At 41.0% G+C, this 16,839-nt stretch overlaps 1 protein-coding gene across 5 annotated transcripts in view; it reads left to right on the forward strand.

Moving 5' to 3' along the window:
• Nucleotides 1-16,839, forward strand: part of AGAP1 (ArfGAP with GTPase domain, ankyrin repeat and PH domain 1) — a 402,183-nt gene that overhangs the window by 356,947 nt on the left and 28,397 nt on the right. For all 5 annotated transcript variants that reach the window (XM_062003066.1, XM_062003067.1, XM_062003063.1 and 2 more), the window contains one exon: nt 2,279-2,501. In XM_062003066.1, coding sequence (XP_061859050.1) covers nt 2,279-2,501 — 223 coding nt within the window. The remainder of the gene's footprint in view (nt 1-2,278; nt 2,502-16,839) is intronic.

Below are 16,839 nucleotides of genomic sequence, written 5' to 3' on the forward strand. Positions count from 1 at the left end.
TAATAATTTTCAAGCATGAGATTTTAAAAGTGGTTAACCACATATGAGGGAGATGCCCATGGGAGCAGTGAATTGCAAATGGGGACAACTCTGAGCGTAGAGTTTACAATAACTTGCCTTAATTATTGGTGGGTAGTGACTTCAGTCATCTAGCATACATCCTTTTGAGAAGAATTTTTGATGTGTACCCTGAAACGGCTGTCATAAGTGATATCATGGCATTTTTTTTCCCAGAATCCATCAAATGCTGCCACTTGTCCAAGCTCCTCGTTAGATTCTTGTCTTATTGTCCATTTGTAACCAATATCAACAAGTCTGGTTTTTTAGTGGATGTCTATGAGTCCCAACACTTGCCTTTCCTAGTTTGCCACCTCCAAACTTAGCTGTATGTTGTCAGATTGTTGAAAATTAAAATACAGTCCTGATAACATTTCAGTTATCTTCTTGGTTATCACTTTGGTCAACTACTTCAGTCTTACCAGCCCTGTGAACTGGAAGCAGGCAACAAAGAATTTATTCAGTAAAAGATACACTAGATGTGCTTGAAGTACACAGAGGTATGTGTACAGAGGTATGTGTACACAGATCAGTTTTGTTAGAGTAATTGGAAAAATATGTCAGTTGTTTTTTTCTTCTAACTTCATTCTGAGTTTGTGCTTGTTTGAGCTGATTGTGCTTTTTATCTTTGCAAAGATAACTCTTGAGGGCTTTTGCAGGTCAGGGACAGAGATTTCATTCTGAGTTGCAGTTTGGAAAATGTAAATTATTATTTGCTGTGATTAAGCTTTTAATAACATTAATATTTCAGGGGATTTAGTGTGCTTCAAATACACTACTGGTTCCCTCACTGTCAAGACACTGAAACTGACGGTGGTGACCTGAAGAAACATGCAGAAAAGGAGTTTGTCATTGTTATCTCACCAAGGACTTAGAAAGCATAGCAGGAGTTTTGTCTCACCTTACTTTTTTGAGATTTGAAATGCTGCATATTCCTAGTCTAAGACTTGATATGGACAGGAACTTTTTAATCAAAAGATCTGTTTTTCTGCTGAAGTGAAATAAGATGTGAGGTTTTTCTTGTTGGGTATATTTTTAGATTTCTAAGGCCAGACTGAAAAATATCAAGCAATGCCTTCAATGAAATGCAGGACTTTGCAATTAAAATTATCTACTTCCTTTTTATTTTTTTTTTTGTTTCTGTCCAAACATGACATAGTGAGGATACTGTTCCATATATTTTGGCTGACAAAATAACTTTTCAATTATGGACTACACAAAGTTGACAAGAGTCTTTGGATGAAATTTCCCTGAATCAAAGGAGACACTGGAAATTCATCTTCTATTAGCTCTGAATTGTATTTAGATTTAGATAAAAATTGCTTGCCCTTTAATTAATTGCCATTTTCCTGCTTGCTTTCATGACAGCCTACTAGCTCTTTAGGAAGCCCAGGGTAAGGGAAGAAGGAAAGGTCTGACTGGGGCAGGGGGGGTGGCATTTGTTACAGTGACTGTTGGAGAGAGGGAGATTCGTACAGATCTAGATTCAAATAACACAGGACAGGGACAAAAATGTGAATCATCTTGGGATATTACTTTGAATTTCCTGGCTTTTTTCAGGTTTGTCACAGCCTTGTCATTTGCAGGGTTATTTTGTGTGTGTATGTGTGTGTGTGTCAGTGGAATCTTTCTGGCTCGTACACTAAAACTGGGACTGTTCAAAGTCTGACATTTTCATCTTAGTACTTATCTGCCTGATCTTAAAGATGAAAACATGCCCCATAGTGTGTTAGATGTAAAAGCCATATGTAGGCGATGATATAGATGGTTATTAAGGGAGTTGATATAGTTAACAACAGGGACATTGTATCTAGTCACTCTTTTTTTTTTCCTCCTTTTTCCATTGTAATTGGCTACAAGTGGCTCTAGATTCCCAAGGAGGGGCTTTCTCCACTACTCCTTCATCAGCTGCCTGCCACTGCATTTATATTTTGTTTCTTCTTTTCTGTCAAATTCATATTTTTCTTTTGACTGGAAGTGGAATGATACATCTTTTGAGACCCTCCTCCACATTTATTTTATTATTCCTTGAAGGTTTCTCAGAAAGGTTTGTATCTCCACAAGGCAAAATTAACCCTTCCAGAAGACCTTCCAACTGTGATTTTGGACAGGAGGCCTGCATTTTTTTTTCCCCAAGAGACAACATCTTTATCCACAAACATCAACTGGAAAGTTTTGCTAGGTGATTCGTTGTACTAATTGCTTGTCTCTTTTCCTGTAGACCCCGACTGGGCCAGCTTGAATCTGGGAGCCCTCATATGTATTGAATGCTCAGGTATACACCGAAACCTTGGCACGCATCTCTCCCGAGTCCGCTCTCTTGACCTGGATGACTGGCCTATAGAGCTCATCAAGGTGATGTCTTCCATCGGGAATGAGCTGGCAAACAGTGTCTGGGAGGAGAGCAGCCAGGGCCATATGAAACCTTCGTCAGACTCCACAAGGTAGGCTTTCCTACTCCATCTTACCATGGCACACAGTGGGCAGGTAGTATATGATACTGCTTGTGGCTGCCAGGCTGCAGGCTGTGAACACATAAATCCTCATTTTGGCTTTTCAGTCAGAGGTGGTAGGGCGTTGCAACATTTTACAATGTAGACTTGTAATATTCTCCCTTGGAGTACACCTTGTAAAAATCATTACCTATATATATCTTCACTGCATGCCCAGGAAGGCCATGTGTCAAGTAGCGGGGTAGGGGGGCAGGGTGTCAAAAGTTGAGTGACCCCATAACTTTTTCACTCTTGCAAAGGTTTCCTCAGCAGCACTACATTTTTTTTGTTCAATTGCCTGACCAGCAAAACAGTGGGAGATTGAAACCTCCTGCCTAGCTGTTCCTCAAGTATAAATTAGACTGTAATGCGCTTCTTTGTTTCAGTCAGCCACAAAGTTTCTGGCTCTTGGACTATCAGTTTGTGATTAATAATCTACCTTCAGTAGTTCAGACTCACACAGGAATTTGTACCTGGCCGTTAGGTCTTTGGATTCTTAACAAGGATGTTGAAAGTCCTGCTCACTGTGGACTTGCATACTTTTTTTGCATGACATATGTGGAACCATAAGCTGGTAGGGATATGTTGTTTCTTATGAGAACAGTGTTTTGCTTACCTCTCATAGCTCAATACACTGAAAATCTTCTTTCTGTGATATGTTGTCCTACCAAAAACTAAAGAGTTTTTTTTATATTTAAGTCATCTGATCAGTGTCAAACAATAAAATCCTTTCCTGATTTTAGTAGATTTGGGATGTATGTGCAGCAAGTTAGAACTCGGGTATTGACTTGGTGGAAGCAGTGACCTCTAGTAGACGGTGTTTTGGGAGCAGGATTCGGGCAGGAGAAAGACCCTGTAGACCGCCTTGCACAGCTGGGCCAACTTTTGAAGTTACCTTCAGAAGTGCCTTATAATTGTCTTAGGGGAGCTCCAGGGGGTAAGCCTGCATCTTAGCACTGGCTGGTCCCCAGGTAGCAAACAATACAATGGAGGTTTAACTTCAGTGCCTCCTGTATATGAACGAAATCAGAGGAAACTCTATTCTGATTTTGTTGATGTATATCTCTGGATACTGTTTGTTCCAGTACTGGTTCAAATGAAATTACAGCCTCTGAGTATATACCCGGGCTGCCTGCTATGGCATAGGAGTAGGTTTGTACTGTTTTCTGTAACAAAGTCAAGTGTTCCTTATTGCATTATTTCGTTAGCACTGAAAAATGAATTTGTGGTGCCACCTTTGGTTCATCTTCGAGAATGAAGCCAGTACATTAATCAGGCTACTTAGATGAATGACTATGCATGTAAAAATGTTCAGGGAGACCTATACAAAGATTTTGTTCATGCATAAACTGTCTGTCTGCTTATTACATGTGTAGTATTACACAGCTAATATAATGATTTCATCGGGTATATTGAAATCAACTTTCTGCTGCCTTTCAGTCATTAGTCTGACATTAATCTAAATATATGTTGCTTTTTACTACTGAAGTGAGCTGGATAGATACTTCAATTCTAAATACTTTTAAAAGGAAAAGATATAGACTCAACTGGATCTGAGGTTTTTTATAAATATTTTTGTGTACATTTAATAAAGATGTGCTCATGAATATTCTACAATACATGTGATTGTGATTTGACTTAAATTATTCAGGTTTTGATGTTTGGAAGTGAGTTTTACTTATTGAAGGTCAACTTTATTCTCATCATTCATACTCAGAGCTTATTTTAATTCTTCGTTTCTGTACATCCTTGTGTTTATATGCAACTGTATGTTTGTGAGTGACATAATTGTACTTCTTTTCCTGGAACTATAACATTGAACTTTTTTTTTTTTAACAAATGGTATGGATTCATTTTAGACATATACTTTTACACAGCTGTATCCAAATGCACCCTCGCACAATGGAAGAGCTGTTAGAGAAAAGTAGAATTAAGATTATGTGAAATTTTTCCCACAAAGCAATTGTAGTCTTGCTTGGCTACTCCTATTTTTTCCACCATTTGCAATGGGGACTGAAGTGATATTTTTCCTATAAATAACTGAAAGGTCTACTTTTTCAAAGAGCATGCCTCCTTCTGTACTTTACTTGGTCTTTACTAGCATCATACTCATATTCAATATATGGCAAGAAAATAAGTTCAGCTTCTTTATATAGAAGTTATGCTCACTGCTGTTTGCTTCTTTGTATGAGGAATACTATCAGAAGCAGCTGACCTTCAGAAGACCTGAAGTGGGGTTAAACAAATGCCCCTTTATTTTTTGTTGAGGAAGAGGGAAGAAAATAAGCAAGTAGAAATATGATTGGGGAGCTGAGATTTGGAGTTCTGGTGGCAGAGGGATGGAGAGAGTCCAAGCATATTTGGAGATCAGGAAAGAAAGAAGCATTCAGCAAAACTCCTTCCAAAAGGAGTTGGGGGCTGTACCTGCCCATGCTGGTGAACTCTGGGATCGACTGGAGTCTGGAGACACACTGTGGAGTAGGCTTACACACTAAACATGCTCCTGCTTTAAGGGCTTCTCACTAAAGCCCTGACAGATGGGAGAGGGAAGAACTCTCATATTTTCTTCAAGTTTCTGTTGAACTTTTGTTCATATCCCTGTTCCCTTCTGTAGCCTCACTTACTACATCTGTCCTGTCAAGTACTCCCATTTTCAATTCCACTTCATACACATCCTCCGGGGCTTCCCACATGTTTGCTCAGACTTTCAGACTGTGCCTGCAAACAAAAGTGTTGGAAACACAAGGAGATTTCTTAACTGTTCCCCCAGCTGATTCAAAGGCTTAGCACATGCATCAGTAAAAGACTTTACATAAATACAATCTTCTCACATGTTTCTTTATGATAGGCATATCTCTTAACTCTTCTGTTTCCACTGTGCAACCCCCAAAACACCAAAAGTTTGCAACAGAGTGATGAAACTTCTGTTAAGGGAAACTTGTAGAGGGGATGAGACATACATGGGTTTCACCATTTCATATTGTGTCTTTCTGCTGGAGATTAAGCCATTAGTGGAAAGCCGTGGGCTTTCTAGGAGAAAAAAAAAAAAGGGTTATTGACTGCTCCACAGAACCTGTTGGGCTTGAATGCTCAAGGAGTGTTCACGTGTAGGGCGAAAAGGAACCTGGACATCTTGACATGGCTTCAAAAACAATGGTGTCCCATGCATTTCTGTTGAGTAGAGAGAAGGGTGAAGGGCCTCATGGGGACTTATGTTTTGCAGGAGAGATTGCCAAATGGCTACTCTAGGTCATGCCATAATTAAGGACTCGTCAATATTTTTTACAACACAGTGTAGTGGTTTTGCCTGGACCAGTTTTTTTTGGTAGCAGGGGGAGCTACAGGGGTGGCTTCTTTAAACAAAGATCTGCTAGAAGCTTTCCATGTACTTGATGGAGCTAATACCAGTCAATTCTAAGATGTACCCTGCAGCTGACTGGCCAATTAGTGACTGAGGTTTAACGTCTCGATGTGTAACATAGAATCATAGAATGGTCAGGATTGGAAGGGACCTTTAGAGATCATCTAGTCCAACCTCCCTGCAGAAGCAAGGTCACCTAGATCGGGTCACACAGAAATATGTCCAGGCAGGTCTTGAAGACCTCCAAGGAAGGAGACTCCACAACCCCTCTGGGCAGCCTGTGCCAGGGCTCCCTCACCTGAACAGTGAAATAGTTTTTTCTTATGTTTAAATGGAACTTTTTGTGTTCCAGCTTCATCCCATTACCCTTGTCCTGTTGCTAGCTACAATAGAAAAAAAGGATGTCCCAACCTCCTAACACCCACCCTTTAGATATTGGTAAATGTTAATAAGATCACCCCTCAATCTCCTCCAGACTAAACAGCTCCAGTTTCTGCAGCCTTTCCTCATATGAAAGATGTTCCGGTCCCCTGATCATCTTGGTGGCCCTGAGCTGGACTCTCTCCAGAAGTTCCCTGTCCCTCTTGAGCTGAGGAGCCCAGAACTGGACACAGGACTCCAGATGAGGCCTCACCAGGGCAGAGTAAAGAGGGAGAAGAACCTCCCTCAACCTGCTGGCCACACTCTTCTTGATGCATCCCAGGATGCCATTGGCCTTCTTGGCCACAAGGGCACATTGCTGGCTCATGGTTAGTTTATTATCAATCAGGACTCCCAGGTCTATCTCTGCAGAGCTGCTCTCCAGCAGGTCAATCCCCAGCCTGTACTGGTGAATGGGAGTTGTTTCTTCCCAGATGTAGGACTCTGCACTTGTCCTTGTTGAACCTCATGAGGTTCCTCTCTGCCCAACTCTCAAGCCGGTTGAGATCCCACTGAATGGCAGCACAGCCTTCTGGGGAATCAGCCAGTCCTCCCAGTTTGGTGTCATCAGCCAACTTGCTGAGGGTACACTGTCCCCTCATCCAGGTTGTTGATGAAGATGTTGAACAAGACTGGCGCCAGAACTGATCCCTGTGGAACTCCACTGGCCACAGGCCTCCAACTCAATTCTGTGCCATTGATCACCACCCTCTGGGCTCTGTCATTCAGCCAGCTCTCAATCCACCTCACTGTCCACTCATCCAAGCCACACTGCCTGAGCTTTCTGATGAGGATGTTATGGGAGACAGTGTCAAAAGCCTTGCTGAAGTCAAGGTAGATATCATCTGCTGCTCTCCCCTCATCTAGCCAGGCAGTTATGCACTCATAGAAGGCTATCAGGTTGGTCAAACAGGACTTCCCTGTTCTTATTGTTCCTTTAATAAATCAAACCTTTCTGTCCCCAGGTTGAGCCTGTTTTGCCCGTGACGCTAATTGCTGAGCAATCTCTCTGTCCTTACCTCAACTCACAAACCGCTCGTTATATTTCTCTCTCTCTCTCCCGTCCAGTTTAAGAGGGGGAGTGATATTATGACGTGGTGTACAGCTGCCAAACCACCACAAACATCTATGCCAGTTTGTGAGAAAGGCTTGCATTTTTAATTTTGTGCATTGAAATATAAGATAAATATTATCAAACTTAAGCCACATCAAATATACCATACTGCTTTCCTTTCACTCAAGTTTACTTAAAACTCTCCAAGAAAGTTATGGAGAACGATAAGCCTGAAAATACATTTTGAAAGTCAGAAGGCTCTCAGATTGGAAGATGTGAATTCAAAGCCTGAGAGTTTTGTAGCAAAAGGTGTTACTACTGTTACTTTCCTCAAGGGTGTATTGCCAAGGTATGTCCACGTTGACACATGCCAGGTCTCATCAAGTCTGATAGGCAGCTTATAAAATAAGCAGATCTCCAGGCCATTCACTGCCCCTGGGTCGAAAGCCACATTTTGGATGGTCTCTAGAATGAAACTGGAAGGCAGTATAGGTTATGGGAACGCAGGTGCAGTGAGATCCCCAAGGAATCAGTGTAAACTAGTAGCATGAGACAAAGTTCAGGCTAAGGGTGTTGGCATGTTTGCGAGGAGAGAAGAGGAATAAACATGGGCTCCTGGTGAGTGTGAAAAGCTGGCAAAGTAGCAGAAAACCTAAGCACAGACAAATATGTGAATGTGACAGGGAAAGGGGACCAGCTGGCCTCTGAGCAGTGGTGGCCGTGGGTCCCTGATTAGGTCAGCTTTGGAAGGCTGGTAATTGGTTCCGCTCCAACTTCAGGAGCCCTGTGACAAATTGAAGCTGACTGCTGGTGAAGGAGTATCGACTTCCCATTTCTAAACAGGGGGATCATTAGTCAAGAAAAGCATCTTTTAATTACTTGCAGGAAGAAAAAAAAAAGGAAGGGGGGAAGGAAAAAGATCTTTCAGTATGGATCCTGCACAAATGCCTTTTTTTTCCCTAAGTGTATTCAATATTAAATGTGTTGTCTTGTATAGGAGAGTGTGAGTGAGAGAGTTTGCCTGTGGTCTCTCCTTTGGTAATGCAGGTTTAATTTGAAGTGAGAAGTCAAATTAGAGTAAATCAATGTTGCAACAATTAACTGGGTCTGGGGAAGAGATGAGGATTTTCCCCTCTAATTGCTATTGATACTATTTAAGCACACTCTTAAAACATTGATTTGGAGTGTTGAGACACAGGAGTAACCCAGTCTGGCAGGGGCAGATCTGCTTCATGAAGGAATGTCAGAGATGTGGTAAAGACAGCTTGGGGAGTCTCCACTGTCTTTTGCCTGGGCCTTTTGCTCTGATGCGTAGATCTCCTACCAGATATTTGTCTTTCATCTGGACACGCTTTATTTTCTCTGTGTACTGTTCTTGCCCATATGGCTTCTGGTTTGCAGACTTGCTTGCCACCATCAGCTTCCTAAGATGTTGTTCACCTGTGAGATGAGCTGCCACTATCCCTCTGCCCTCTCCAGCAAGTGATTATCTGCTACCCAGCCCTCACCCTCTTTCTCTGTCTTGCTGGCAGTAATTGCTTGCTGTGCCGGCAATGAGGCCACCTCCACCAACTGAAAGCTTCTGACCAAGAGAAGGGAGGGCAGCATGATATCCAGGCACCATCCTAGCCATGCTTTCTGTTCTCCTGCTCAAGTGATGCTGAATACTTGCATTAGCTATGCACAAACCTTAAAAGGCTACACCATTTTGGTATCTTTTTGAGACTATTCCTAAAGAGAACGAACCTCCATCTCCTTAAAATGCATTGTTAACGTGAGGGATGAGCGGTTAGTAGAAGCTTTGATACAGTTTTAAGCTCTGCCAAGGCAGCTCTGAGTAGCAGCTCTTTAAATGAAGCTTGGAGGTTGAAGCATCCACTGCAGTTTTGCTCAGGTAGTCTGTTTGCACAGCATTCACCCTATTTATTCTGGTTACCAAAGGTTACATGAAAACAGAGAGGTTCATAATGCTCTCTGAGAAGACTGGAGTTGGGAGCCGGCAGTGTTGAGAATTGACTTTCACCTTATGATGTAAGATCTAGTTTGATCCCTCACTCACTAATGAACTGAATTTAATGGTGGCAGGAAAAAACATTATGCAGCTCAATTATATTTAGCAGACTTGCAATCCTAAACTGAAGCCTGGCTTGCCATTTCAAGGCTTGTGTCCACTGTGCTGATGGTGCACTGGTTTCTGGGGGATAATTGGGGAATGTCTTCTATGAAAAATATTAATCCATATCTTCTATGAAGAAAGTAAATTGTGTCTCCTTTTTTTGTAAAAATAATTATTCCTTCATTCCAGACATTATAGATAAAAGACAAGCCCAGGGAAAATTAATAGTTAACATCCTGGTATCATATCCCAAATCTTGTAAGGACACTCCACTTCATCTCTCTCTCATTTCTTGTTCCTTTTGGCCATCAGATTGCTGTTATAGTCCTGTTGGTCTTCAATTTCTGGCATAAGGCCACTGCATTACAAATGGGGCCTGGGGGAACATCAGTACCTCTCTATTCGCGATTGTCAGGTCTGGTTTCTTAACAGTTCTTGGCCTGATGAGGTCAGTGTTTTGTGCCTTTTCAGTGCCTCTCCGTGCTTAACACCTTTCCAGTTTCAGGGCTGGGGGAAGGGTGTTTTTAAAAATTTTAAAAAACAATTTAAAAAAAATTTAGAAAGGATTTTATTGTGAAGGGCTGACCAGAACCCATCTGCAGTTGGGTGGCATCTGCTCCCCACATGTCACTTCCCTCATTAACAAGCAATTGAATTAATTAAATGCTACTCAGAACACGCATAACAAGCTACCGGCAGTGTCCAAATTAGCACTGATAATCAAGGATGATTTCCTTTATTATCCTGCTAAGTGGTGTGCAGGCTCTGATCTCCCTGTCTGCCCTCATCTATTTACATACCCCCAGCTTCTGCCTTTAGAAGCTGAGGTTATCTTACCTAGTTAATTTGCCACGATCACCAAGCATGGCGGATTGATATTCCTGCCTCTGCTGAAGCAACCCCCCCCTTTTCTCCCCCTTTCCTTCCTCCCCAAGCCAGGTCCTTTGTATCTCAAGCTCACTGATAAATTAAAAGCCACCCCTGTGGTCTCTCAAGTGAGTAATAGAGGCAGAAATTTCATTTTGCAACTGGCTGATTTAATGATCCAAAGGGTAATTAATGGCCTGATTATCTTAATGTTAAATATGTCCGGCAGCAATTACTGTGACCTCCCGCTTGTCAAGGTCCAGGCTATGCTCTTCTTTCAATTAAGTTCTCTGGGGCTTAATGGTATGAATAAACTCCTCTGATTCTATCATTCTGGACTCTGAGATTTAAGCGAGCTAGGGGCTCGTTTGGAGTTTTAATCAGCCCGTCTTCTACTTGAACGATCAGAGTTAACAATTATAACAAGGACAGTTTAACTTTCTTTCTCCCCCCCCTTCCGCCTTCTACTTCTTTATATTTTTATTTTATTAATTTTTTTTAAGCGCTCGGAGGGAATTTTGTTGGCTACAGTGGCAGCTTTGCTAGGCTAGTCTCTCCCTATATAAATTATCATGTGAATGCTGCTGTTTTTCCATTTGACAGGCTTAATTAATTGGCAGGAGCGCCCGAAAATGACAGTGCCACTAATTGCAACTCCAAGTCCATTTCTGTCATTGCAGCACGCTTGTCAGCGGGCATGCCCCGCTCCTCGCTGTGGCCGGAGTTTGTTGACGTTTTCCATTTCGGTTTTCACATCTCGGCAGGGAACGTGATGGGATGTGATAGCCCAAGATGTGCCTTTGGGTTTTCTAGGCATGCATTTTGTGTGCAAGAATGACATTTACTGCCATTAAAATTTAGACAGCTGGGCTTCTGCCAACCCAACAGCTGCTGGAGGACTTAAGATTTGACTTAAGATATTTCACAAAGTCCTATGAACAGGGGAGATTTTGGGAATAGATTAATAAAAAGAAAAAGAAAACCAACCCACCAACCAACCCTGAGAGTCATAACTCCCTCCTGGTCCTTCCAGTGGCTGAACTACACTAAACAGCACACATCCCAGTGAGTTGGAGTTCTATTAGCTCTGTTTTGGACAGCAGATATTTCATGAAGGTGAGGAAAATGTATAAATTATTAGTTACAACAGTGTTGTGTTTTCAAATGTATACATAAATTAAAAGACTGATTCATTGCTGCCAGTAAACTAAAACCTTTCCCCACATGACTGTAGAAATGAACGGGTTCTGACATGCTAGATTGCATGCTTTCAGATTATGGTAATTGTAATTGTTCTAAAATTATTTTTAAAAAATAGAATTTGTCACTTACCAGTAGCTTCCTGGAAATGCATCTAATAAGAATAACTAAGTGAGGCAAATTAAATGTCAGCTTGAGTAGTGGCTGGTCAGATTTCACAGTGTAGAGGCCTCAGAAGCTCAAATAAAATGCTCTAAAGATTAAGGTTAGTAGTAGTATGATGTATTTGATTGTCCTTCTAGCTGATTGGCAGACGATGTCTTCCAGGAGCTGGTGTGGTAAAACACTAGTGCCTGGATAGAGATGTGGGAGATTCCTGGATGATTAAAAATAAAAACAAAACAACAAATCTCCCTTGACTCTGGTTTTCCAGGTTAATGAGTGCTTTAGATAAAATGCCCCCTGATTATATTGCATGTTTCTTGTGTGCAAATCTGTCTTTGTTAAAAGCTGAAATACTTTGTAAACAAATCTAGTTTGCAAGTATTTTTGTAATTGTTATTCTCTTCATTGTCTGTGAGTGAGGAACCTGCAAAGGAGGTTATGTCTGTCTTTTCTGCAGTGAATTAGAATATTTGTTAAAAAGCAGCGGTGTAAAAGCCACGGTGCAGTTTTTTAATCTAAATAAAAGAAGTATCACTTTATTAAATTCTCTGAATATTTTCCTTATATATGGATGTGGACCTGGTGCACACTTGCTGCATCTATACCTCCCACAAAGCACATACGTGCTCTATGCGTCCTGTGATGTAGCATGTATGTTCTTTCCATCTTGCTTACCAACTATTTTCTTGACAGTTTGCCCAAGTATTGCTGATGTTGTCTAGAGTTTTTGGAGAGAAGAGACAAAGAAATCCTCATTGCCTTTGGGTTTTTTTATCATTATCTCTGATGTTTCTCGTATGTTAGACTACCCATATATCCATTTGTTGTTCGCTCTTTGAAAAATATTTTGAAGAGGACAGGGGAGAGCTGTGATGGTGTTTCAGCTTTGTTTCAATACCCTTCCTCAAATCCAGATTTTATGAGTATGGCAACAATACAAAAATGAAGATCTGAGTAGTGGGCCAAAGGCAATGGTCAAGCTTTGAACACTGAACTAAAGATAAGAAGAAGGGAAGGGCCTCCAAAGGGCCTTGAAAGAGAAGACAATTAGCTTTGTTTTCAGACAACAGAGAAAGGCAACACTATTGTAGCAGCTTTTTGCCCTTTTTCAGAAGGTGGGTTTCTTCTGTAACATGTGGAATTGTGAAATTGTGGAAAACACTCCTTGGTTTTGAAGGTTGATGAAAAAATTAAAACCCATTCTAAACGAAGAAAGACATCTTTGAATGTGTTAAGCTTTTCAAATCAGAGCTGTTTAAGGACATGCTGCCGCTTGAGGTTTCTGCAGTAGGGCAGGTAATAGAGACTGAAATGTTTTACCTTTAGAGTTCCAGTCAGTCTACAGTACCTTTATTCTGCTAAGACTCTCAACAATTTTTGTTTCTATTTTTGTGTGTGTTTGTATGCAACACTGAAAAGCGTGAAATTAAGCTGAAATTAAGTCGATAAGCTGTTACAATTTGGGAAACCTAGGATTCGAGTTCAAGACTCAAGCAAGAAGGATTTCTGTCTATTGCATGAAGAGCAATGAGTGAGACAGTAAGGAGATACATTCTGAAAGCAATATTCCTAAGTCAATAATGATATGTAAGAAAAGGTGGGTTTTGTTTGCTAGAATAAGAACCAATCTGTTGATTGAATGCCTGTTGTAAATGTCTCAAAACAGTGTAACATCTTTGCTTCAAACTCAGTTTTCGGCTTAGATATGGTCTGTATATTTCTTGTTTCATAGTAGCTCTCTCCCAGACACCTAGCAAAGTTAGAGATCATCTCACATTTGAAGACCGAAGTGTCTTCACTGTGACTTCACATCTGCTTGGGCATAAACTACTTAAAAAGTTTACCAATAGAGAGATAACCATTGCTCTATTTATTAGAATCTACTTAGGCCCAAGTTTAAGTGTGGAACTACAACAGAGGAATGGAAGACCTAATTAGAACAAAAGATTAATTTGAAATGAGAACAAAAAATGGCTGTTGCATTTATAAATTGATGGAAAACATGGCTTACATCGAGGTAATGGCCAAAGACAAGTACCACTTAAAATAAGTCAGGTGACAGCCACTGTGGGTTAGTTTTTTCTGCAGAAAGTTCCTTGATAGCTTTATAAGCGTTTAGAAAGAAAATACAAATGAGGCTTGATTGGTTACTACAGCCAGTTCAGCCATAACTGAAGGTGGACAGGGGTACCTATGTGACAGTGATATTTCCCACCTCTTGGTGATTATAGCCTCCCATCCATCTAACTGCAGCCTGAAATAGTTGCAAAGGGACAAGTCCATAAGCAAATGCCATCTTTTGGTCCAGAAGCCAGCCAGGATGATAAGTAGCTCTTCTGCAGAAGTGCAAAGACCAGTGGGAGACCACTGGGTTAGTTAGTTTACCCTAGGGTCTTCAACAGATTTGGAAGGCTTTTACTGAGAAAGAAGCATCAGGTTTAAGTAGTGTACCACCCTTCCACCCTGCAGTCTTTGTGAGTACTGTATCAGTGGTAAAGGGAGCAGTGGGAGCTCATGGCAAGGAGGCAGGTGGAGGCAGATCAGCCCTTCTACTAGCAGCCTGCAACCGGAGCATGTCAGGTGTTGGGCAAAACAGTGCCCTGCTATCATTCATTTGGACCAAAATATGGTATGGTGGTGAATAGTTGTGAAATAGGTAACAGGTGGAATCTAGAGTACATTTTCTCCCTGATAGATGGGGTTTTTTTTAATAATAAATAGCTGCCTTGCCAAGCTTGGAATGAGCTGCGTGGGATGGAGACTAAAACTGAGCTAATTGAGAGATGTAATATATATTGCTTATTGTAGCTAGCTAAGATGAAATACCTGGAAAAGGAGCACAGCATAGTGCAACTTTACAATCTGAACTGTGAGAAGGGGCAAACACAGTGTAGATGAGTATTAAAAAAACAAACCTCATACACCACCACCACCAGAAACTCGATTAAGCTTGTGTGTTCCTTGTTTTCAGGAGTTAGCATTATCAAATCATATGGATTTTTACTGAGACAACAGACACTTCTGTGACTTCAGGAGCATCTCCTTGCTGAAAAATGCATAAATAGTTAACTTTGCACCAAAACATTTTCAGGGGAGTGTATTTACCTTTGCTAGGCCTACTTGAACACAGTTTTTGTCATTTACACTGAAATTCAGTTCCACACCGAGCAATGTATGTGTGCGTGCACATATCTGCTACTCCGTAACACCTGAGGAATAAATGCGGAGTTTCATCTTATATATATCTTATATATGGCAAGCTAAATGCAACTGAAAAATGAAATTTACTGTATGAAAATTGGGCAGTCCTGCCAAAGTGATCCTTGCCATTGTATTTAATAGCAGCTATTTTATCAGTTATTTCCAAAATGAAAAGCATTTAATACTTGTGTTGCTATTGAAAGTCAGGTGTTTGTGAGGCTGAAACTTGTAATAATAAAAAGGGAAAAAAACCCCAATTGAGGAACAGAATGCCAGATACCAGGCATCAGCTATTGCCAGGTCCCTTGGGTCAGATCCAGAGGCTCATCTATGAGATGCGTTCTTGTGTACTGTAAGTCAAGTGCTTGCTGCTGCTGAGGAACTCAACAGAGCTGCTTAGCTGTCAAAAGAAATGTCTAGTATATTAAAAGAAAAATATTTTGTTAGAAAGAGATGTTATGTAAAACATTTTATTTGAAGCTTTTCTGTGTACTTGGTGCTTAACCTGTTATTTTAATTTCTCCTGCCCTCAGGTTATGGTGCTCTCTGTATGTCAGGTCTCACCAAACATGAGGTGGTTTATGTAAACATGTGATTCAAATTGGTTGCTATATCTGGCATAAGAGCAGTTACTCTAAAGCCAGTTTATTCCTGGTTTGTGCTGCTAAGTGTTTATGATATAAATTAATTTTTGATATTTCTACAGATATGTCTGCTGTTCAGAGATATATAAACTAATTGCGGTTAATATGAGGATAGACTGTCACTGATTAAGCTGAGGGGATGGTTCTCACGTTGCATTTTTTTCTGGGCTCACCTCAGATAGGATGTTACAGGATGGTTCTGTTGCATAAGCAACAAACTTTCAGTAGTGGTCTGTAGTGAGGATGGCAGTTACGTTCCTTCATCCTTGCACGTTTTTGACATTTCGGCCTTCAGAGGTTGTTTGGATGGCAGATGGCTTTGTTGGGAGCAAGAAAAGAGCATGCCTAAACCCAGCAGTAGCAAGGGTTAACAGTACTTTAAAAAAAGGCAGTGCCCTGCGGTGCTGCTGGTGGCTTTGCTGGCCAGTGACACTAGGCACAGAAGCAGCAGTATGCCTTTGCTTTGGTCGTGGCTAAAGAACCTGCAGGGCTCCATAACAGTAACTGTGACCAACTTTCTCTCTTTTGTGATTTTTTTCCTTTTTTTCCCTTTGTTTAAGACTGAGCTTTGTTTCTGACTCTGCAGGAAGCTGGTAGCCTATGGCAAGGGACTGGGGAGATAAGACTTCAGTAAGATAACTAAATGAAAAGGGCAGCAGTGAAAAGATGGTGCTGGCTTTTGACTGGACTGAAACTTGATATACACGTCAGCCCAAACGCAGTTTCACCACAGTTCTCAAATATTGTCAGTTTGTCAGAGGCAATGTGCTTACTGCTGGTTTTTCAGATGTGCAGGTGCTTGTGAGGGAGCCAGCAGCGAACCCCTCAAAGGGAAGAGTGACCAGAAGAAATATGACCACCATCACTCCAGCTTTAAAGTAATTAAATTGCAGACTAAAATGTGTTGAGGTGAACACAGGTGACAAATCAGAGCCTTTAGAGGGTAGGAATTAAAGTGAGATGAAATTCTTTACTATGCCTATTAACTAGATTGTCCAGACAGTGCAAAGTCCTGTCTCTGAAGCATTTTTTTTTGTGTGAGTCTGCAGAGATGTACAGTAGTGAGAAGAAACTATCTCTTAATAATTGGTAAGCCTCAAAAAGTACAGATGGGATATGCTTAAAAAAGTCTTTATGCTGAACAGATGATTATGTCATGGCCTAGAAAGCTCCCAGCTAACTTTTCTTTTTCCCCAGAAGATTTAAATTTTCCTAGTTTCATCCAAGTCCGAATTTCTAAGTGATATGTTTATTGTATTTTT

The sequence above is a fragment of the Colius striatus genome, chromosome 9, assembly GCF_028858725.1.
Source record: "Colius striatus isolate bColStr4 chromosome 9, bColStr4.1.hap1, whole genome shotgun sequence".
Taxonomy (NCBI): domain Eukaryota; kingdom Metazoa; phylum Chordata; class Aves; order Coliiformes; family Coliidae; genus Colius; species Colius striatus.